The sequence below is a fragment of the Curcuma longa genome, chromosome 11 (genome assembly GCF_044706935.1).
Source record: "Curcuma longa cultivar G26 ecotype Majalengka, Jawa Barat chromosome 11, ITB_CL_G26_1.1, whole genome shotgun sequence".
Classification (NCBI taxonomy): Eukaryota; Viridiplantae; Streptophyta; class Magnoliopsida; order Zingiberales; family Zingiberaceae; genus Curcuma; species Curcuma longa.
This window is the reverse complement of record NC_133871.1, coordinates 30,019,198-30,041,709: the sequence shown is the minus strand read 5'-3', so window position 1 is coordinate 30,041,709 and position 22,512 is coordinate 30,019,198. Positions and strand designations below refer to the sequence as shown.

General features: G+C 40.2%; 4 protein-coding genes across 4 annotated transcripts; 3 read left to right on the top strand and 1 right to left on the bottom strand.

Moving 5' to 3' along the window:
- Positions 1-851: 851 nt before the first annotated feature.
- Positions 852-2,411, top strand: LOC141838235 (putative cinnamyl alcohol dehydrogenase). Its single transcript, XM_074725654.1, has 4 exons — positions 852-1,223; positions 1,294-1,521; positions 1,597-2,036; positions 2,117-2,411. The coding sequence occupies exons 1-4, from the start codon at positions 1,018-1,020 to the stop codon at positions 2,338-2,340; spliced, it is 1,098 nt and encodes a 365-aa protein (XP_074581755.1). The 5' UTR covers positions 852-1,017; the 3' UTR covers positions 2,341-2,411.
- A 742-nt stretch (positions 2,412-3,153) lies between these two features.
- Positions 3,154-13,896, top strand: LOC141839225 (protein MRG1-like). Its single transcript, XM_074726923.1, has 11 exons — positions 3,154-3,352; positions 5,139-5,192; positions 5,400-5,413; positions 5,554-5,690; positions 6,339-6,374; positions 7,667-7,707; positions 10,244-10,342; positions 12,134-12,213; positions 12,867-13,036; positions 13,254-13,338; positions 13,631-13,896. The coding sequence occupies exons 1-11, from the start codon at positions 3,176-3,178 to the stop codon at positions 13,713-13,715; spliced, it is 978 nt and encodes a 325-aa protein (XP_074583024.1). The 5' UTR covers positions 3,154-3,175; the 3' UTR covers positions 13,716-13,896.
- A 265-nt stretch (positions 13,897-14,161) lies between these two features.
- LOC141837548 (putative LRR receptor-like serine/threonine-protein kinase At4g37250) lies at positions 14,162-16,665 on the bottom strand. Its single transcript, XM_074724923.1, has 2 exons — positions 14,954-16,665; positions 14,162-14,883 (listed from the first exon to the last, which is right to left on the bottom strand). Exons 1-2 carry the CDS (start codon positions 16,641-16,643, stop codon positions 14,162-14,164), a joined length of 2,412 nt encoding a protein of 803 aa, XP_074581024.1. The 5' UTR covers positions 16,644-16,665.
- A 2,603-nt stretch (positions 16,666-19,268) lies between these two features.
- LOC141841482 (uncharacterized) lies at positions 19,269-22,455 on the top strand. The gene is made up of 10 exons (XM_074729655.1): positions 19,269-19,386; positions 19,866-19,964; positions 20,044-20,160; positions 20,650-20,720; positions 20,799-20,901; positions 21,028-21,078; positions 21,403-21,556; positions 21,708-21,861; positions 21,981-22,083; positions 22,169-22,455. Exons 1-10 carry the CDS (start codon positions 19,269-19,271, stop codon positions 22,309-22,311), a joined length of 1,113 nt encoding a protein of 370 aa, XP_074585756.1. The 3' UTR covers positions 22,312-22,455.
- The last annotated feature ends 57 nt before the right edge of the window (positions 22,456-22,512 follow it).

The window sequence follows — 22,512 nt, the reverse complement described above, 5'->3', positions numbered from 1 at the left end:
CAATAGAATTCAGTTTGATTATGGAATAATATATTTTGATATGTTATTAAAATGGTTAACTTCCTAAATCTTTTACATCCCAATGTGAGTTATTCGATGGATTGGTATGAATTTTTAACAAATGTAATTCTTTTGATAAGTATAATAATTTTTGGACTATTAATAGCATATATTTTATATGGATGTTTATTCATTAATTCATTTATAATAGAAGGTCCTAAAAAAATTTTTTTAGACAAATAAAAAATAGAATATATAATTGGTTCTACAACTATGGTTATATAGATATTTTTTATACTAGAATTTTTACCTTAGTATAAGAGGATTAGCCAAATTAATTCAATTTTTTTTATAGAAATATAATTGATGGAATTATTAATGGGATTGTGATTGAAGTTTATTTATCGAGGAAGGTGTCAAATATAGGAAAGGTGGCCAAATTTTTTCTTATATTTTTATTTATTTATTTATGCATCAATATTTTTAATTTATTTTTATTTTTTATAATTTATTTTAATTTAACATTTAATAATTTTCTATTTTCATATACATATTGTTTTTTTAATATTTCTTTTTGATTCGGCCTAATGAAAACGAAAGACCCATGATAATAACGAAATCTTCCTTCTTTAATGACCCATTTAAATAAAACTAAACTCAATCCAAGTTAAGTTAAACTAAAAATAAATCAGTCCACCCGAGTGTTCATCCGCTTTGAAAAAAAGCATGCCCGGCTTCGAACTTCCCAACGTAAAGCATACGTCATCATGACACATCCGTCTCTGACCTACTGCAGTTGATCGTGGAGTTGATCAACCATCCCTTTTCTGGCCAACACCATCAACGCCTCCCTCCCTCACGCCATCCACCACTTCTCTTCACCTCCACTGGAAAGGAACCCACCACCGGTGCCATCACTCTTTGCTACTCCATTTAAATCATCCAAACCCCACCTTATCTCTACTCCTCTTCTTCCTTCTTCTTCTTCTTCTTACGAGCTCGACGCTATATACCAAAATGAGCAGCAGCATCGAGGCTGAGAAGACGGTCACCGGGTGGGCGGCGAGGGACTCCACCGGACTGCTCTCGCCCTACGCCTACACCCTGAGGAAGACGGGAGCCGAGGATGTGCTGATCAAGGTGCTCTATTGCGGCATTTGCCACACTGACCTCCACCAGGCCAGGAATGACCTCGGCATGTCCAAGTACCCCATGGTTCCGGGGTAATGAATCGAATTGGTAACTAGTTTATTGTGGTTAACTGTTGGTTTGATTGAGGTATGTTTTAATCAGGCATGAGGTCGTCGGGGAGGTGGTGGAGGTGGGGGCGGAGGTGAGGCGGTTTCGCGTCGGCGACCGCGTCGGCTCCGGCGTCATAGTGGGGTGCTGCGGCGAGTGCGGGCCGTGCAGGGCCGACGTGGAGCAGTACTGCAACAAGAAGATCTGGTCCTACAACGACGTCTACGTCGATGGCAAGCCGACGCAGGGCGGCTTCGCCTCCGCCATGGTCGTCCACCAAAAGTGAGTTCACCGATTAAATCCATTGACCGCCGTCAAGGTCGATTCTCAGCCAACGTGTTGGCCTTTCACCTCCAGATTCTTGGTTAAGATTCCGTCAGGCTTGGCTCCGGAGCAAGCGGGGCCGCTCCTCTGCGCCGGCATCACTGTCTACAGCCCGCTGAAGCACTTCGGCCTCACGACAGGCGGCCTCAGGGGCGGCATCGTCGGACTGGGCGGCGTCGGCCACATGGGCGTCAAGTTCGCCAAGGCCCTCGGCCACCACGTCACCGTCATCAGCTCCTCCGACCGGAAGCGCGCCGAGGCCGTCGACCACCTCGGAGCCGACGCGTACCTCGTCAGCTCCGACGAGGCCGCCATGGCCGCCGCCGCCGACACCCTCGACTACATCATCGACACTGTGCCGGCGCACCACCCGTTGGAGCCGTACCTGGAGCTGCTGAAGCTCGACGGCAAGCTGGTGCTCATGGGCGTCATCAACCAGCCGCTCCAGTTCCTCACTCCCACGATCATGCTAGGTGATGTAGTCACTAGCCGAATCGATCTAGACATTAATTATTTACAGTTTACGATAAGGATTCGATGGATTTTGTTGCAGGGAGGAAGTCGATCACGGGCAGTTTTATCGGGAGCGTGAAGGAAACGGAGGAGATGCTGGCGTTCTGCGTGGAGAAGGGGCTGAGCTCCACCATCGAGGTGGTGAAGATGGAGTACGTTAACGAAGCGTTCAAAAGGCTGGAGCGCAACGACGTCAGATATCGCTTCGTCGTCGATGTCGCCGGCAGCAATCTTGATGCCTCGGGTGGCGTAGAACTGAACTGATCAGTTACAGACACATCTGCATCTCGATCGCAAAACGGAACAAGAATAAAGAATTTGTGGTTTGTGTTATATTTGAACTTGTTATGGTTTCATTCTTCGTTAAATTGCTGGCGATCTTATTTGTGATTATTCTTTTTTAAAATTCAAGGTGAAAAATGGAAGGCCTTAGAGCATTCGTAACGCGCTGTTAATCATGCTTAACATTTGGAAAAGATAAGCGAAAAATTTTACATAGAGGAGCGAGGGAGGAGTTACCTAACTTCTTCAACCTTGCCCTAAATTTGCAATCTGCTTTAATTTTAACAGTGGTGGGCCATGCATTTTTTTTTAAATTTTTTTTTGACAATCATGATGACAGCAGTCGAAAAATTTTTCTGATCATAGCAAATGGAACACTTAACTATCAATAACACAGCACTCTATTATTAAAAGGACCAACTATTTTTTTAAAATATCCTCTTTTTTTAAACATATAAAGTTGAGCAAGACCTTATAGAACGGAGCCATAAGGGGATATTGTTAAAATAAATGTTCCTTTTTGGGAAATTGTGATACTGAAAGACTTTCATTTGGGCCCACCGAGTTTCACAAATTATAACTTTACCCTTGTATTTTGTTTATTCGATTTTTTCTCCTCCTCTCGATCTCACCTTTGATAATGTGAGTGTTTCAAAAAAAGGTAAAATATAAAGTTTGGAACTAACGGAGGTAAAGTAAAAAATAATTATAGAGTAGGGGGATAAAAGTAAAAAATGCTCAATAGTAAAGCCTTTCTTTTGAAGAACAAAAATCTTTAAACGGCGACGGAAGGGTCTCTGGTCGTGGTGGGCCACTGATGGGGAGTACGAACACCGGAACCGGCGTCAAGGAGGAAACCTCGACGGATGGAGATGGCGGAGACAACGCCGCGGCCGCTGGTCGCAACGACGCCTCCGACCCTAGCGGGGGCGGCGTCTTCGCTGAGGGCGAGAAGGTCCTCGCCTACCACGGCCCTCTCATCTACGAAGCCAAGGTCTCGATCTGTTGCCCACCTTTAGGGTTACATTTGTTTCACCTTTGTCCTCTTTCTTGCGTCCTCCCCGCCCTCTTACGTGACATGCTTTCGTCCTCAGTTTGGTTGTTGACAAGAGCATATGACATTCTTTTGTTTCCTCTCACTAGAAAACAGCATTTGCGTTCGGGGATTTTGACGCAGGATGGTTGCCGTGACTGACACTAACTGGTTGCGTGCAAATAGTTCTAAAACATGATATGACGAAGGCCCAAACTGATGAAACTGTGGCGAGAATGAGAAACATCTCTTATCTGATTACTGAATCTTTAGGCACGCGCCTTATAGAATCTCTAGACATCAACTTTAATCTGTAGCCTACAGAATGATATTTCCTTGTCGTTCTTGTTTGTCAAGGTTAGAGAGTAAGAATTACAGTGCAGTTGTTTTGGATCTAAAGAACATATTTTGTCTCATCACAAGAAAATGTCAATTCTTGGTTTTTGACTCAGGGATTTCGAAGATGAAAGTGCATTAGTTTCGTGCCTATCTTGTAATCCTCTTCTCTAAGCTATATATTCTTCTATTTCTATTTTTTTTTATTAAACAAAATTGAGGTGTTGCTTAGTTGCTCACATCTGATAATTTCTTGACATATGAGGTTGGGTTTGCCGTTGGTTTCACTTACAAATTACATGAGCCCATAAGTAGTGAAATAACTCCTTTAAAAATCATATTCTTTTACAGACATGGTTTGGTCTTCAAGGATTCTGGTCTCTTTTCAACCTGCTCATCTGCAAGAGTGATTTGTTCTAACAGAACGATGCTATTGTTCAATCTCTGGAAATAACTATAGACAATGCTTTAGGCTGTTGTTGTCATTTTCCCATGGACCCTTAATTACAATATTAGAGAGAGTGCAACCACACTCTGCTTGATTGTAAGTGTTTTTTATTGTTTACATTTCCCTATTCCTGCACAAGAAACAATCAAACTTGCAGAAGAAACAACCTTGCAAGACCCACAATCATTCTCAGCCAGATAGGTGAGCCCTGAACAATTCTCAGCCAAATCTGCAGAACACCCAACCTTCCTCAATGACCAACAATACATGATTAAACTTGTCTGTGTGAGATTACAATTTGGTTCCCCTTTGCTACAGAGGGCTTAACTACACCGCTGAGCACATCTCATTTACATCTCTAAGAGGGTCGTGACAGAGCACCAGTTTTCTACTTCAGTGGCTAAGGATAGGAGGGGAGGAGCATGTAAGAACTTCCATGTGCGAGAGCACTTTTTGTGATATCTCCTATTCTTCTGGCACCACGTAACGCTTCATGGATGCTCATATGATCTCCTAATCCTAGGCAACACCAATGTCAAAGGACACTGATCACTAATAGGATGAAGTAATCTCAAGAGGAATGTCCAAATCTGGGATCCCTTCTTTTACCTAACTGAAACAGTGGAGAGATTCCATCCCAAAATGAATGAACATCTGGGTGGTGCTTGCCACCTAAAGCTATAAACACATTGGGATCTAAAATATTATATATGTAGGACTATAGGTGTGCAATGCTATCACTTTGTCAAGTTACACTATAATGTTTAGAACCAATGTGAAAAAGAAAGAAACCTAGTGTTTAAGATGCCACCTGCAGTGAAGTTTGGAAATAGCTCTTGTCGTCGCACTTTTGTAATATTTCCTTTAACCCTCATTATGGTCTCTCTTACACATTTAAGTTTCTTTATGCTTGTGAATTGCTTATGAACACCAATAGTTTTCACTGATTTCATTCCTTTGCAGATCCAAAAAGCTGAAATCCGAAAGGATGAATGGAGATATTTCGTTCATTATCTTGTGAGTGAGAATTTTATTATCTTTCAAATCAGTTAATGGCCACATGTTTATTAATTCCTTTCATTATCTTTATCCTTATTTATTGTTTTATGGTGGAGTCAATTTTGACACCTGTATTTTTTACTGCCTGTTTTTAACTTTGAATTTTAGCAGGCATGTGGGAGTAGAAATATTTCCCTTTCTAACTGTTGATTTTCCTTTTTTCAGGGTTGGAGCAAGAAGTATGTCTTAGTGGATTGCATTGTCCATGAACATAGATTATTTTCTGTTCTTCTTGATGCAAGTTTCCTTTTTATATTTTGTATGTTGGTTCTAGTTGATGAATTAAGCTAATTTCTGGACTATTCTTTAATCTTTACAGCTGGGACGAATGGGTTCCAGCTGATCGCATGTTGAAGCATACTGAGGAAAATATACGCAAGCAGCAGGCACTAGAAAAGAACCAGAATAGTGAGAAAAACCCAAGATATGGACGATCAACACAAAACAAGCTCAAAGGTTTTTTATAGTGTTCTTTGTTATTTCAATGAGTTAGACAATGCTATCGAACTCTAGTCATCTTTTTAGTCTTTATTTTTTAGTTGATTTATGTTATGTTGTATGGACAGTTAGAACTTTAGAAATAATTTAGAGGAAAAAATGGAAAAATCAACTTCACTGATGTCATACTCTTATTCTCCTGAATGAAAATGATGGTCTCTCCTATCCAACAAATTATATAGCTATCAAATTAGGGATTCTTTTTGGTAACAAAACTGACTGGCTGCAATGTCACTAGAAACAGGCAGCTAGTATCAGTACTAGATGTCAATCCACATGCCGGGGTTTTTTCTGTGACATTGATAGGATAATCTCAATGTCGACCAAAAACAAATATTTTAGAGTTAGAACTTTCAAAATTTTGACATCTTTTAGTTTCAAATTATTTTCCTACTGAGCAGTCTCCAATCACAAGAAATTGCACTGTACCAGTTTGTTAAACTCCTCCCTTTCCACATCCCCATTGCGACTTTTTATTTTTCACATCCTGTAATAAGTGTTACAAAAGCCATATCAATTTATTTGTAGCTTTTTCTCAATGTAGTCATTTGTGTTTTTTTCTCTACGTAGTCATTTGTGGTTTTACTTATGTTCTGTGTTCGACAGATGCAAAAGTGGATAAAGAGGATCCAAAAAGCTATGGTATAACAATCTGTTTTAATCATCAAGATTATGCTTCCATTTTCAAGTTGCTTATCAACCATATATTTCTCTCTCACAAAAGTGGTGTCTTCTGTATTAAAAAATCTCTGTTTTTTCCTTTTGGCTGTACTGCTTATGATTTTCATGATCTTGTAAAAGTAATGATCGCGTTGTTATATTAGATTTCAATTGTATTGTGTTGGAATGCTCCGTTGTTACTCAACCTGCAGTTGACTCACTTCCTAGTTTTGTTAATCTTCTCAAATCCTGTTAGTAGTTTAGGTGATATGTTCCATGCAAAAGCTTTCTAACATTGTGACCAAGGTGAAAAATCAATGCTAATCGCAAAGGGGTATTGATTATATCTAGATTAGTCTAATGTGATGAATATCCAAATTGATGAAGTGCCCTATACTCGGAATATGTGTTAGATGCGTCAAATTCAAATACATGATAAAGATCTTGAGATTGCAATATATTTTTTTAAGAAGGAAATTTGCGATAGAAAAGCCAGTAAGAGATTAGAGGTGAAGAGTGAATGAGAAGTCCAAGCACTTGTTTACTTAGGTTACATATATCCTGCAAGGTTGAAATGCCTCCTTGTATGTCTTTGCTGCCAAAGTTGGTTGTATGCTTGGTCTTGCTTTGCACGCTACACTGATGCGAACTTGCTGTGCTGTTGGTATTCAATTTTTTTAATATGATATTCTCACATTTATATGCAAAGTCTTATGATCTTTGGCTCATGATCCTGAATTCTAATCAGATTCAGTTGGTATCCGGATGGGTATGACAATAGGCTTGAAATGGTCCGACCACTGCATTTTTGTGCAAATTTTTCACTTATGTTGGGAGCCAAGCCACATGGAGGACCAGCTAAACTAATTGTTTGGACCCAATGCATGGGAAAACCATTAAGAGGACTATTTGCACACTAATTGTCCACCTGGGCATTAATTACTCCTCTGACCTACACTCTTAAGTCTCTAAGGATGGATGCAACTTAAGCAGCCTAGGATCAACTCCTCCCCTATTCCCATGATTGTTGATGTAGTACATTATTTGCAGTCCATATGTCTATGGTTTCCCCTGCAAGTATATCATACCATTGCAGTGGGAAATGTGATTCTTGGCCATAGACAAGGTAATCTCTTTCTCCATTTGTTTGCAGTGACATTCTATTTGTGTTCCAGTTGTAAAATGCATAATCTCCTGTCTATTGTTTTTTTTTTCATAGGAGAAAAAAAATATTTTCCATGTGTTCTGACTTATTTTCTTGTCTCCATTACTAGTGTCAAAAGGCAAGAAGCGGAAGGTTCAATCTGATCTTCAGGTTTGTGTTCTATATGCTGCTTTTCCTGCTCTAGGATTACTTGCTATGTGATTCTACGACACCTTTTTTTTTTTGGTGTTGGAATTTTGTCAGTCTAGTGATAACATGTCAGATTGAATGCTCCAAATAAAAATGTCTCTTCCACAAAAGATTTGATGTAAAACAGATTGTGTTAAATTAAGAATATATGCTAAAAGAATTTCCTTTAACTCATTTTCTTTATGAATAATTAATGAGAAATTTGAGAGATTTTATCCTTGTAAAAACTCACAGTAGCACCCAGAAGTAATTGATTTAAGGACATTTTACCAAAACATACTCTCATTTTTCATATTCGCCAAAATATGCCCCTGTTGTTATCTTTTTACCATCCTTTCCCATTATAACCTTCCATTTCAAAATTTTCTTCATCAATCTGGTCAAAGTTGATTCATCTTGTGACAACATTTTCAAAGTTTGTGATAATGCAGTTAAGGATTCTTTATGCCTAAAATAATCACTTTGCATAAAAGCTGATTTCAATGAGCTTGCTTGGTGCATACTCTTTTTTTTCAGTTCATTTCACCTAAACATGCTGATTTCAGAATTAGCTCACGTCTCATGGTCAACAAGAAGATCAAAATCACTCGTGATAATATTTTCGTTTCAAATTTTTTGTGTAAGTTCATTTCCACCTAAAATGTGCTTTTTTGGGATGTTCACATGAACAACTCTTCCCCCATAAACAAACTGATTTCAGATTCAGCTTGCAATCTGATTTCATGATCACTAGCTGATCTAAAGTAAATTTGTACAATATTTTCACTTGAAATCTTATGTGTGAGTGCATTTCCACTTAAAATCTACATTTTGGTTATCCTTGCATTCGGAAGGTGCCTAAACAACTCTCTTAAGTTAGTTTCAAAATCAATCTGCAAGATGATTTCAGAATCAGCTTGCATTTGAAGCTTGTTTGGGTCTACTGGAGGGAATTTGAATGCAAGTGTATAAGAGGAAAGAAGAGAGAAGGTTGCATTTTGGTAAAAATGAAAATAAAGGGGCGTTTTGGTAAATCTGGAAAACCAGGACACATGCTTTGGCAAATTGCCCTTAATTTAATGAATATCTATCTTTGACCAAAGAGAACTATTAGAAAATTTAGTACTAGTGTATCCATTGCCTGATCAGATACTAACATAGATGGGTCAAAGTTCGGTAGAAAAAAATAGTGAGATATGAACATATGTAAATATATTTTTTGTAATGACAACAATGAAAATTATCTTTTTAAAATAATTTATATTGTGCATTTGCCAATATTCTTAGCCATTAAAGAATTGGACAGATTTGTTTAGTAAGAAAGAAGATATCAATATTGCACTAAGATTGAAATATCTTAAATCACTTTTAGGCATGTTATTTAGAGTTCCATAAATTACTCTGCCCCTCACACCATCTCTAATCTATTCTATTTGTCTAACTATAGAATTCATCTTACCCTATTTTTTCTTATTTCATTATTAAATAGACCTACACCGAGCTGTTCCCAAGATCATTAAAATTTTAATTGGATCCTTCTACTAACCTACACATGCATCTTAGCTTTCTCGTATTTGCTATATTAACTTCTGTATTATTTTTAAACTAGGCATTTGAAGTAGGGCACTCCATCACATATAACATATGCAATACGGTTGGCTTCAGTATGCTGGACCAGACAGCTCATGTGGTTCATGCATTTATATATGTGAACTTCTAACATTGAAATTGTAATTAATTCAAACCAGCTATTTTTTCTGTCCATATCATTTGCAAAATCATTCACCAAGAATATTTATCGCTGATGAATTTTCTACTACTAATGTAAAGTAATACAAATTTTGTTGACTTGTGTAAACCTATAATTGAAAATTTTGTTACAGGACTGCCAGTATGTTTAAAATCAGTAATCATCGTACATACTGTTATCATTATTATATACGCCTTTTTCTCTAAGCTTCAATGAAAATTTTATGTAACTCCTTATCTCTATGCCTTTTGATAGTAGTCTTAATATATGATTAACATCTATTACTGACTTTCTGAGCATGGAATTAAATTGATGTCCCTTTTATTTGATTTCTTGCTCTTCTCTCAATAACCCTTTCCCATAGTAGTATGGTATGACTCAACAACTTAATCCTTCTATTCTTGGAATTATAGTATAAGTCACCTTTATTCTTAAAATGTGTATCGAATAACTTTTCATCCATTCCTCATACATCTTCTTGAAAAACTTAGCCAGATTATAACATAATCTTCGTAATTCTTCAAAACTTCAGTAGAATGTATTTCTACAGCTTTACCAATGTTCATTTTCTTAAAAGCTTCTTTAATCTTATTCATTTTATATTATAAATCCATGATTTCTAAACTTAGTGTTTAGAATCTTCTTTGTAAATCCACCTAACTAATTTTTTTGTCACTTTTTTAGCACTATGTGTGGTTCATTTCATTAATGTTTAAATGTTTACTTTTGTAGAAAACACCTAATGTCTTAGATCTTCTTATAAGTTAGGATGAGAAGATACCAGAGAATCTTGTGAAATTACAATTTCCTGTAACTCTCAAGAAGCAGTTGGTTGATGAATGGGAATTTGTTACTCAGATGGGTAAGGTAAATCTTCTTCCTTTGTTCTTTTGAAAATGCATTAAACGGACTTATACTTCCAAATTTACCTTTCTGTAGTAACTAGTTGTAATCAATGAACCCTTTTGGGTGAAGCCATGCTGAGTGGTTCCTTTACTTGCTCAACTATCTGAGAATTATATTGTGTTTTTGGGTTACCAGATAATGAAATCTTGAAAATACATTGAATTTAAACTGAATGATGCGTGAATGACAACCATGAAATGATTGCATCTAGAAATTTCTTGGTATTTGAGGAACTCAAGTTGATAAGTGCAATGGATAGATGAAGTCTGTGCGCTTTGGTCTGTTAATCATGAATCCTTTCATATGACTTTTAGTGTGTTTTACCAAATGACCTAACCTTTTGATGTTTGCTAAATCACAGCAAACATGTTTGGTGATTATTAGTTGATTGGACTGAGAATTTAAAAAGCTGAATATTGGAGGAAAGTGTTGCTAAAAAAATGGTCTAACATTTTGAACATATCACCAAGTTTTTGGATGATTTCCCCCCTAGAATCACAGTTTTCAAGTCTTTGTACACAATTTCACAATAAACAAAACCTAGCTTAATGGTGGTGGTCCAAAGTTTGAGTCTGTTGCTGGTACCAGTATGTTTTGATCAGGATAGCCCTGATGACAAAAAATTTGGGGAACCATGATCCAAAATCCAAAGTCTTGGTCCACCATTTATACCATTTTGCTCAGACCAAATTGCACAATGGTAATTGAAAATTTATGGGTTTTCTACTGGGAGTGGTATCTGTGCTCTTAGCTGTTAAAAAATAAACAAACAGTAGTTATATCCAAATCAAGTGATATATGGTTGGTTAGATATTGCATGCCTTTTTGCATATTGGGGTTTTACCTATCATGACCCAAATCCATGACTCTAACTTGAATTTTTGTTGTATTTTAATCACTATAAACACTATAGAGAATCTCAGTCATCTTCATTATTTCTAACCAACTTGGAAGTAAATCATACCCTTAATTCAAATTGTGGCAGACAGATAGTGTTCCTCGGCCCCTTGCTAGATATTATTGCCCCTCTTTAGAGAATGAATCTAATTGTTATGTTTGAATATAAAATTTTGCATTTCCATATACCTACCTGCTTAGATAAGGGAATTGTTCCATTTACTTGCTAGGCCAAACTAGTAGGCCCAAATGCTTAAGCCCCAGTTAACAATAGCTCATTCAATTAAGTTTATAAAGCTTCTTGAAACCCACAACTTATCATGTGGGTAGCATGGGACATTCCATTTGGTGAGTTTACTTACTAGTAAGTCGCAAAGAGTGCTATAATCGCTAAGCAACAAACCAACACACAAGTTTATCTTTGGTCTTATTATTGATGCACCACATTTCCACTCTGAATCATTTACAACTAGGCATCCAACCTCACTTTGGTTTGACTTATAATTTAACTCGTTTATGATCAATGATGGTAGTTGTTTATGAACATATTTATACAAATTGCAAGCAGACAGAGATAAGTACCATGCATTTGTATTCATAGATGGGCACATGAAATTCATTTCTAGGTAAAACTACACCACAAGGTAAATTTGTTTATCTACATATGAACATGTAAATATTCTGATGGGTCGGTGCATTAAAGAATAAAAGAACAGTGCTATAATTTTCTTGTCTCATATCATCATTGACTTTTTTCTTTAATATTTTCTTCACCTATTCTACATTTTATGTGTGGCATCAATGTTATGATTTGTGCATCAGTTTTCAGTTAGTGTGATAGTGCCTCTATTTCAGCTAGTGAAACTTCCTCGTTCTCCAAATGTTGATGAAATCCTAAAGAAGTACCTTGATTTTCAGATACAGAAAGATGGGATGTAAGTTTTGGGTTCCCAAACTGCAAAAGGCTAATTTGCATTATTCTTTTATTGACTTGTAATTGTTGGGTTTTTTGTATTAATAATTGATACCCAAGGTTTTTTTGTTTCTTTCTTTTGCACCATTATCTTCTGCTGATATGGCTTCTCTTAGGAACTTTGCTGTAAATCTTATATGTTTGTCTCCCTCAAGTTTCTGTCAGTAATAGTTAACGACTCTTTTTTTTTTCATCTAAATTTCTAAAATGCAAATATTCACATCTTATGTCCATCCATCTTAGTTCACCTAATATAGTAATGTATATTAAGATGAGATAATAATTAGGAAAAACTGAAAGATAGTTTGGGTTCTTTTGTTCCAGTATGGGGTTTAAATAATTTGCTATTGCATTAAATCCCTGTGTTACCCACCTTACTGCTTCAAAATGCTAGTTTCCTTTTCTATACACTTGATTTCCCACAATTTCAGTTGGAAAAATTCCTTAATGGTCATATAGGTATCTGTTTTGGTACCTAGCTTAGTATTGCTTCTTTCAACATGAGGGTAACCTTTATTGTGCTACCTTATTTTAGAATATTGAGTTACTTTTCTTAGCGTATAACCTCTTTACTGCTACTTGCTACTGAGAGAATGATTTCTATATAATTCATAGGATTACTGAGTCAGTTGGTGAGATTCTTAAAGGCTTGCGTTGCTATTTTGATAAAGCATTACCAGCAATGCTTTTGTACAAAAAGGAGCGGCATCAATATCATAAAACAATTCGTGATGATGTGTCTCCTTCAACAGTGTATGGAGCAGAACATCTTTTGCGCCTTTTTGGTATGCTCTTATACATGATATGTTCTACACTAGACTTTTATTGCTTAAATTTCAGTTGATGTGTCAAAACAACAGGAGCCAGAATCTTGTTAGCATACGCACAGTGGACCATTTTTTCCCCCTATTTGTAATTTATATCATATAGTAATGTTGATGCAACATATGGTGAATGCCTTACATATTCATTAGTTTGTGTTAATGTTCTTTTTGTCTATAGTGAAGTTGCCTGAACTACTTGCCTGTGTCAACATGGAGGAGGAAGCACTTGCAAAATTACAAAAGAAATTGTTGGACATCCTCAGGTATGTTTTGTTCTTTCTGAAATATTTTCTTATTGATTAGTCATTATATATTTGAGATTTCTTGTTTGCATTCAGGTGATCGTTTATGTTTTAATTTCAATTATCATATGCTTCTAATGGCTTCCAATGGCAAATATAACCTCTTCTACGTAGTGTTAAACACGATCGTACCCATGAAATTGATTTCCAACTCTGCGATGCATACTTATTTAAGCATTGATCATGAATAAAAGTATTCATAAATAATCGTCAAATACTTCTAGCCTGTACCTAACATTGCTTTTCCTCGCAGGTTTTTGCAAAAAAATCAGAGCACCTTTTTCCTTTCAGCTTATGATGGTTCCACTGGAGGAGCTGATGAATCTGATGCTAAATAGAATTTAACAGAGTCCGCTTGAATGGTTTTGCTACCAGTTTGTACATTTAACACGAGATGCTTTAAGCCATTCTTTAGCAAAAGATTGGCTTTGCCTCTTCAATTAAGCTACAGCTAGTAAAAACATGACTTGTCCATCGAACAATGTTCCAACTAATGATATTGCTGCACCTTGTGAGTAATCCAGATTCCTTGTGATGGACTCCGTTAATTGTGCCCTTGCTTGCTTAAATGAGATGGTTTAGTCTAACAAAAGGATATTCTAACACAAAAAGTATTGAGAGTAGTGTATTTTAACATCAAAGAAATCTTAGGCTGCTTGATAATTTTCCTAAATAATATACTGGCTTGGATTCTAGACATTAACACTCATATCAGCAGTTCCACAATTAATTTCTAGAACAGAATTATTTGAAGATTACTTAATTTGTCACTGCTATAATAATCCTACAGTGGAGGAGACGACGGAGGAGACCAGCATCGCACCGCCTTCTCCAATACCTGGACCGCATCCTTCATGGAGGGCCTTCGATGCGGCGTCACCGCGCAGCAAGCGAATCCCAGCCTGAAGCAGCTCAGCAACGCCTCCTCCCTCCCCTCCGCCTCCCCCCTCACCGTCGGGTCGGCCATCTTCAGAATCCGGTTCCTCTCCTCCGCCACGAAGCCCACCGACCCCTGCCCAATCTCTGCCTCCGAAAGCGCCCTCCCGGCGAGCAACTCGAGCAGCAGGGCTCCGAAGGAATACACGTCCCATTTCGCGTTGGGCTTCAGGTTCTTCAGCCGCTCCGGCGCCTGGTACCGGGCCGCCGTCGCCAATGCCGCCGCCGCCGTGGCGGAGGTCGATGCGCGAGGACTGATTTCGGTGACCCCCGACGACGCCGGCGACGGAAGCTCCATCGAGTTGCTTTGCAACTGCACCGGCGGCTTGGTTCCGAAGAGCCGCGCCGACGCGCTCAGTCGGGGGCCGCCGTCGCCGTAGATGAGGCGCTCCAGGCCGAAGTCCGCGATCTTCGGCTGCATCTCTGAGTCCAGGAGAACGTTGCTTAGCTTGATGTTGCCATGGGTGGCCTTCTTCTCGTGAAGGTAAGCGAGCCCCCTGGCCAATCCTCTCGCCACCCGAAGCCGCGATTCCCAGTTCAGATGCGACGGCACCGACGAACCTAGCTTCTCTGAGAACAACAAGCAATTACGCAGCGTTGAATAAAATCCGTATTTATGAGGGGGAAAAGAGAAATTTACTTGTAAATGAGACGTTGGCGAGGCTGCCCTTCGAGGCGAAGTCATGGATTAGGAGCTTCTCGTCGGTGCCCCAGTAGAAGCCACGGAGGCGGAGGAGGTTCGGGTGGCGGAATTTGGCGATGCCGCGGACCTGGGCCTCGAAATCCTTTAGTCTGTCGAAGGCGCTGCTCTCGCCGATGCGGCGAACGGCGAGGGCGGTGCCATCGGCGAGCACCGCCTTGTAGACGATGCTCGACTCGGTGGCGCCGATCACGAAAGCTGAGGCCTTGAGCAGGGTTTCGAGCTCCAGCTGCGGTTCGCCGTCGACTGTGACGAGCGTGGCTCCCTGTGGCTTCAGCTGCCGCGGTGGCGGCGGGCTGCTGCCGTCCTCCCTCCCTCTCCCCCTGTGGAGGTTTTCCTCTATTTCTGTTTCCGCAGACGAAGACTCGCCGGAAGTTTCATCGCTGCAATCTCCATTCCCTTTCTTGGTCAGACAACATGGAAATCCGCCGAAGACGTGGCATTCAGGATCAGTCGCCGGCGGTTGCTGCTTCTCTTGGTTTGTTTCTTTTCTCTGTTCGTTTTTCTTCTTCTCCGTTTGGTACACGTAAAAGAACACTGCTAAAAGAAGGCCGATTCCGGCCATGTCTCCGACTGCTATCGCAATGACTACCGCGGGTCGGAGCCTGCCCTGCCCTTTACCACCATTCGTTGGTGAATTCCCTTCCACGTTGTTAGGAAGGACGGCGATGGCGGGAGGAGACTTGACTGGAAGTGGAGCTTCCGTGTCGGAATCCGGCGGCTTATAGAACGTAGAAGGGATCGCGCACAGGTTCTCGAGTGGCTTCCCGCAAAGACCCGGATTCCCGGCGAACGCTGCCGGCTTCTGCAACGCGAAAGCTCCTTCCTGAGGAACCGATCCGGTGAGGTTGTTGAAAGCCAAATACACTGTGGCGTTCATCGGAATTACCGACGCCAATGCCGGCGGGATCGCTCCGGCTAACTGGTTGTGCGACAAGTTCATGTACCGGAGCCACCGCCCGCCGAAGCCCGTCGGGATTGTGCCGTTGATGAGATTGGAGCTCAGGTCCAAGTACTCAACCTGGCCGAATCCTCCATCAGTGAGCTCGCCGGAGAGGTAATTATTTGCGAGGGAGACAACGGTAAGGCTCGGAAGCAGGGCTAGGGTGGCCGGCACTGCGCCTTCCAAGGCGTTGCCAGAGAGATTAAGCACTTGCAGGTTACTCAACCTGCCGGCGTCGAGTTCGGGGAACTCGCCGGAAATCTCGTTGTTAGCCAGCGACAAGACTCGCAACTCAGACGCGTTGAGAATGGACGCCGGGAGTGTACCATTAAGGGCGTTGCCAGAGAGGTCGAGGTGGCGGAGGTGCTCCAGAAGGCCGAGCTCCGCCGGGATTCGCCCCAAGAGCTGGGAGTCGGGAAGAATCAAAGAGACGACACGGGGGGCGACGGACACAGTGGCATTGCTTAAACAGGGGAACCCCATGCAAGCGACGCCGTTCCAGAAGCACGGCGTGGCATCGTCGGAGTTCCAATCGGCTAGCGTCGCGAGGGGGTCGGAGACGATGGAGCGCTTGAAGTGGAGCAGCAGCTCTCCATCATCGTCGAAGCCAAACGCCGGGGCAACTAGTAGAAGGGAAGGCAAGAGAAGAGCAACAACACCGGCGCACTGCAACTTGGAGCTCTTCATGTCTCAGTGCACTGAAAGAAGAAGAAGAACAAAGAGTATGAAACAGAGGTGTGTACATGAATTGGTACAGCACTAACAAAAATAGTACATGATTGGACAAAATGGACGAAAACATAGGAAGACATTAACTTCCATGATTTGGAGACTCGATTGCATCTTCAAAACAGAGTCAGAATAATAATTAACCACCCCAAAACAGAGGACTGTAAGTCTGTGACTTCGATTTCACAGTGCGCAGTGGCGTCTTCTAAACTCACGCGAGAAGAGCAGAGAAGAGAGCCAACGCAACGCCTGCATGCGACGTTAAGTCAAGACAAGTACTGTGTCAGTGAGTACTGCTGCTAAAGAAGAGCAAATCGCCAACTGCAAGAAGTGAAGTGAGGTAACAAGTTTTGCATCGATCTGCCCTCAGCCTTGGCGTGTCTGAAACTAAAGTCACTTTCTCTTTTCTCTGAGACAAATTGTTTTTCGACACGATTCGTATTCTCAACCATTGCTGTAATTCTTGGTCTTTCCCTTTTTGCAGTTGTCACTGCATCTGTGAGCCGACAAAGACGCAGCTCGTGGTAGCCACTGCAAAATTATCAGCGACTTGACTCACGAGATAAGTGGGATCTCTGTCTCTTGCGGCGAATCTTATGTAAGACGAGGACAAAGCTCTTGTTTGTTGTCGTCATGGCGATGGCAGGGACCAAACCTGGAGTTACTGCCACTCGCTTTCTCCATCGCCGAGTAATAATCACAAAGAGGAAGGAATTGGGAGATACAGTCGACTTAGTAATTTCATCAAACACTTGGAGGGCTGGTGCTCGTCGTCAACATTGAGGTTCTCTTTCATCATCATCATTTTGTTTTGTTTTTTCTCTTTTTTTTTTCTTCTTGATTTATGATATCACTAAAAAAAAAATGATAATCCTAATTAATCGACTTAATCCCTGAGATAAATATCGCTAAAAAAGGATCATGATCATGTGGGCTGAATTCAATTTGTTTAGAACTTTAAATTTTAATTAACATTCTTTATTAAAGATTTTAAAAGAGAATTACAATATTATATTACATAAAATTTAGGTCATATTATATTATAATTTGGTGCATGATGTGACGAATCTTGATTAATCTTACATGACAGGAAAAGTCAAGAAGCGGATCAATGTGTCAAATTTGAAAGTTAATAGTCAATCTTAGCGCTCTTGATCTTGGCCCGAGCTATCTTGTCCTCTTAGATCAGCCTAGCCCCTCGGTCATCCCGACCTGAGCTATCTCGATCAATCGACCATTCGGCCACTCAACCACCTCTCTCGGTCTCCTTCTCAACCATCTCGACCTTGACAATTTCGGTGTCCTTCTCTTCTCAACCGTCCCAATCTTGATCATCTCAGTCTCTCGATCCTTCTCGGCCATCCCGATCTCGACTATCTCATCTCTCTTGGCCATCCTGATCATTTCGGTCTCTCGATTTCTCTCGGCCATCCGAACCTCGACTATCTTGGTCATCTCCCTCTCGACCATCCTGATCTCGACCATCTCTGTCTTCGGTCTCCTTCTCGGCCATCCCGATCTCGACCATCTCAGTCTCCCTCTTGGCCATCTCGATCTCGACCATCTCGGTCTTTCGATCTCCATCTCGACCATCCGAACCTCGACCATGTTGGTCTCTCGGTCTCCCTCTCGACCATCTCGACCTCGACAATCTCGATCTCTTCAGCCTCCCTCTCGGTCATCTTGATCTCGACCATCTCAATCTCTCGGTCTCCTTCTCGGCCATCTTGACTTTGACCATCTCAATCTCCCTTTCGGCCATCTCAATCTTGACCATCTCGGTCTCTCAGTCTCAACCACCTTGGTCGCTCTATCTTTCTCGACCTATCGGCCATCTCAATCCCAGAAGCTGCCAAAATCCTTCAAACGTGCGAGGCTTGCCAAGGGATCAAGGCGGTTACGAGATTGTCAGGTCTGGTCCTCTGGATCCCTTGTGTCTGCACATACAACCAAAATGTAAGAATAATCAGCATTGCTGAGTGACAGGGCAGTTATGAGGTTGGCAAGATCGATCCCTCAGATACCTCATGTCAGGGCCACCTGTCAGCAATCGTCAAAACTTGTTCCCTCGGCCTTAACAGAGGTCTGCCTCCAGACCGACGTGGATATTCCTTCTTGTAAGTACATAAATTCTTCCACAGGTATAAAAATCTCTTAACAACTTGAGCAACTTCACATACTATTACTTCTTCATCTTTCTTTTTACCAAGACTGACTTGAGCATCAGAGTAATCTACCGGGAATTCCTAACATCCAGTTAATCCATTCGTTTAGCTTCGTCTCATGTCCCTTTCACCAACGAGAGCAGTGATGCGTGAGTTGAACAGTGCATATTAATGAAAATACTAGGGAATACTTTTTTTTATCACATTGTAAATAATCAAACATAAAATTATATATTTTTTTCTATATATTTGATTCATTTATATATATATATATTAGGAACACTTATTCAGGAAACGATGATAGTAATAAAATGATAATATTGAAATTAAAAAGAGTATTTTAGACAAACAGAAAGTTTGTAAGGCAAAGTGAAAATCTCTCGTTTCAGTCCTCGCGAATTTCTTCGCTGTCTCGGCCATGGCGAACCGAGAGGGAGAGGAAGAGGAGCTGGTGATGAGCGAAGTGCATCTCGGCTGCCCGCCGCATGTTTCCGGCCCCTACATCTCTCACTTCACCGTCTCCCTTCCCCCTACTCGTAATCCGACCGACGACCTCTTCGCATCTTTCCTAAACTTCTCACGCGCATTTCGTCATACGGCTTTGCAGCGTGGTTTAACCTGCTGCAAGATATCGCATTGTCTTGATTCCTCACGCTCGATTTTGCTTATAATTGTTGAGTTTTCCGTCTGAGATTGTGTAATTCCCTCTGCTGTACTTCGCCGTTCGTTTCTGTGACTTGGTTGTCTTGCCCGATTACTTCTGTTCGGATGATTCAACCTCTGAGTGTCTCGAGAAAGTTGTACGACATTGGGCGTGTTTTTGACCTGAAATTATTTGGCGTGCTATTTTTTTGAGCAATATGAGCAAAAATAATGTTGATTTCCTGTTAGAATTTGATGGAGTCTAAAAGAGTTACTTTGTTAAACACAAAGTTTTTTCTTGATATAGCTTCTTTAGTGATTGAACTTGATCACTGGAATTTTCTCATAACTTCAATGATGAATCATGTTTAAGGTCATGGTGGTCAACTTCAAAAGGGAGCATCTTCTAGGGAAACACTTCGCTTGGACAATGGCTGTGACTATGCTCAGAATGGGGAGAATTGTTGTTCCTGTAAGTCTTAAGCCAATAAGTTTAATTCATAAGAACTAGTTTGGCATATGCTGACGTATCTGATTGTGATGATGCTCAGTTGAGCATAATGATTCTCAATCCAGTGCCCACATTCCTCAACAAGATATGTCTCATGCACATCTATGTTTGGATGAAGATGGTGATCTTGTTCTGACTCGTCGAGAGAATCCTAATAGTAAGTGTAAGCTGGTTATGTTGTATCATGCTATTGCTTTAAAACTAATTTATAATAACTGGCTAAGTGGGAATGATTATAACTTAAATTTTTTTGTCCTCTCTTTTTCCTCCCCATTAGTGTTGTGTTTCTTCAAAAAACTTTTCCATGTGTTCTATACTTCAGTGTGGTTTACTTCTATAAGGTGGTACTTAAATTAAATCCTGATACACATCTAGAACAAAAGGAAGTTTACATTGAAATGTAATCATCAGACATTCTTGAACATATATCATGGGCCAATGGAACTACAAGCCTGCAACTATAGTTACCAAAGTTTGTAGCTAAACTAACATGCTCTTTTGCTTCCACCCAAAAAGCAATTTATTTGAGTAACACTTTTTCCCCCCTCAGCATTCTTCAGTAGAAATAGTGAGTTGATTCTTAAAGTATTTGGGATATATCTTCTATGTTTGTTTTTTTTTCACAGTCATATGAACCTGTTTGCAGATAGATGCTTGAGTTTTGGTTTAAGCATCCAACATTCTATTACTTCTTCACTTCTTGAAGTTGGACTCCAAGTAATAGTCAGTTGTGGAATTTCATCCATTGCTAGCTTTGTGTTTACCTTAATTGTTAGTTTCTTCTGTTGCCTTCAGGTTTGGAAGGCAGCACTGGTATTAACTGATTTCGTTTTGCATAAAAGTTTTACCTCATCTTACTTCAATGACGTCATTGCAGTAGAGCTTGGTGCTGGAACAGGTATCCCAGTAGATTCCTATATGTTCAGTTTTGTTGTGGAGGTCTAGACTATGTTGGTTCTGTTAGTGCTTTTTATCGAAACCTGTGTTCTTGGACAGAATCAATTTACTTTGTCATGTCGTCCAGGTTTGGTTGGCATCGTGCTCTCTAGGATTGCTAAGAAAGTCTTCATAACAGGTGCCTCATTTATTATTTACTTTGCTCATCTCTCTTAAAACTATGTGAAATGTCGCTACAAAGCACATTATAACATAAGTTGGATCAAGATTTGCACCATAAATTCACACACACACACACACATCTGGTATGTTTTTAGATGTATTGATCATAAACACTAGCCCACACACTTGATCTTTTCCCTGAAGTGACCATTTGTATCTTTAGTTCGATTGTCTCAATAAAAGGCGCTGTAAGTTTTACTCCAATTTCATTTCTTCTTACTTTGTTCTAGGTAACTTTGTTCAGGTGGATTTCTTCACATTGTTTTTTTTTCCCTATCAGATAAAGGTGTTCATATCCTAAACAACTGTGATGCTAATATTCATGCCAACTCTAGCATGCTTAAATGTAAGGATAACACTGTCCGTGTGAGGGAGCTCGATTGGACGGATTCGTGGCCTCCCAATGTGACAAATGATTCTTCATCTCAGCCTAGGTAAGTAGGGATGACTTCATTCTTTCATCCTCTGTCTTGCTTAAAGCTTGTTTTACAAGTTAATTACCATCATAAAAAGTTTCAGTTGCTCTTCTTCATGACCTTGCCGCAATTATACATTCTCCTGACAGCTTCATAAAACATACTCTAGGTCCCCCAATAAAAGATATCTGTGGAGCTCTGAGGAGATCGAGGAGGTTGAAAGCGCTACGGTTCTCTTGGCAGCCGATGTTATCTACGGCGATGAGCTAACTGACTCTTTCTTCAGCATGGTGGAGAAGATAATGGCTAGAGGTTCCCACAAGGTAGTCTTATAACAATAGATTATTTACTAAACTAAGACAGCTAAATACATAACCAGAAAAGCAAAGAAACAAATTGCACTTCATAGTTGGGGATTTTATTTTATGCATCTTAATTATAGACCTTGTTCCTGGCTTTGGAGAAGAGATATAACTTCAGCTTAGACGAACTCGATGTCGTTGCTAATGGTTATTCTCACTTCCGAACCTATTTCAAGAGTGAAGGTACGGACCATGACTTCACAGATGGTCATTTTCCGATTGTGTCGACATTGTTTTTGCTTATTTTCCTTGATTTTACATGAGGCAGATTATGGAGAAGGCGACGGACTTCAACCAGGCTTTGTCGGCGAGCAGATGGATCTTGCTGAGATTCCCCAGTACATAAGAGAGTATGATAGAGGAAAGGATGTGGAGTTGTGGAAGATTACTTATCGCCGAGGTGGACTCTGAGTCTTGCCTCAGTGAAAATGAATTTTGATAGGGAAAGTTTCTTGTGCTGCTTTTACTGATGAAAGCAGCAATTCATGAATCATCAAGGCAAGTTGAGAGTTGTAATTTCTGAAAAATTTGATCAGAGATTGTGTGTTTGTTTGATGTAGCACCCAATTTTCTGTTAAAATTCAGTTTTGGATCAACTAAAGGTAATCACAT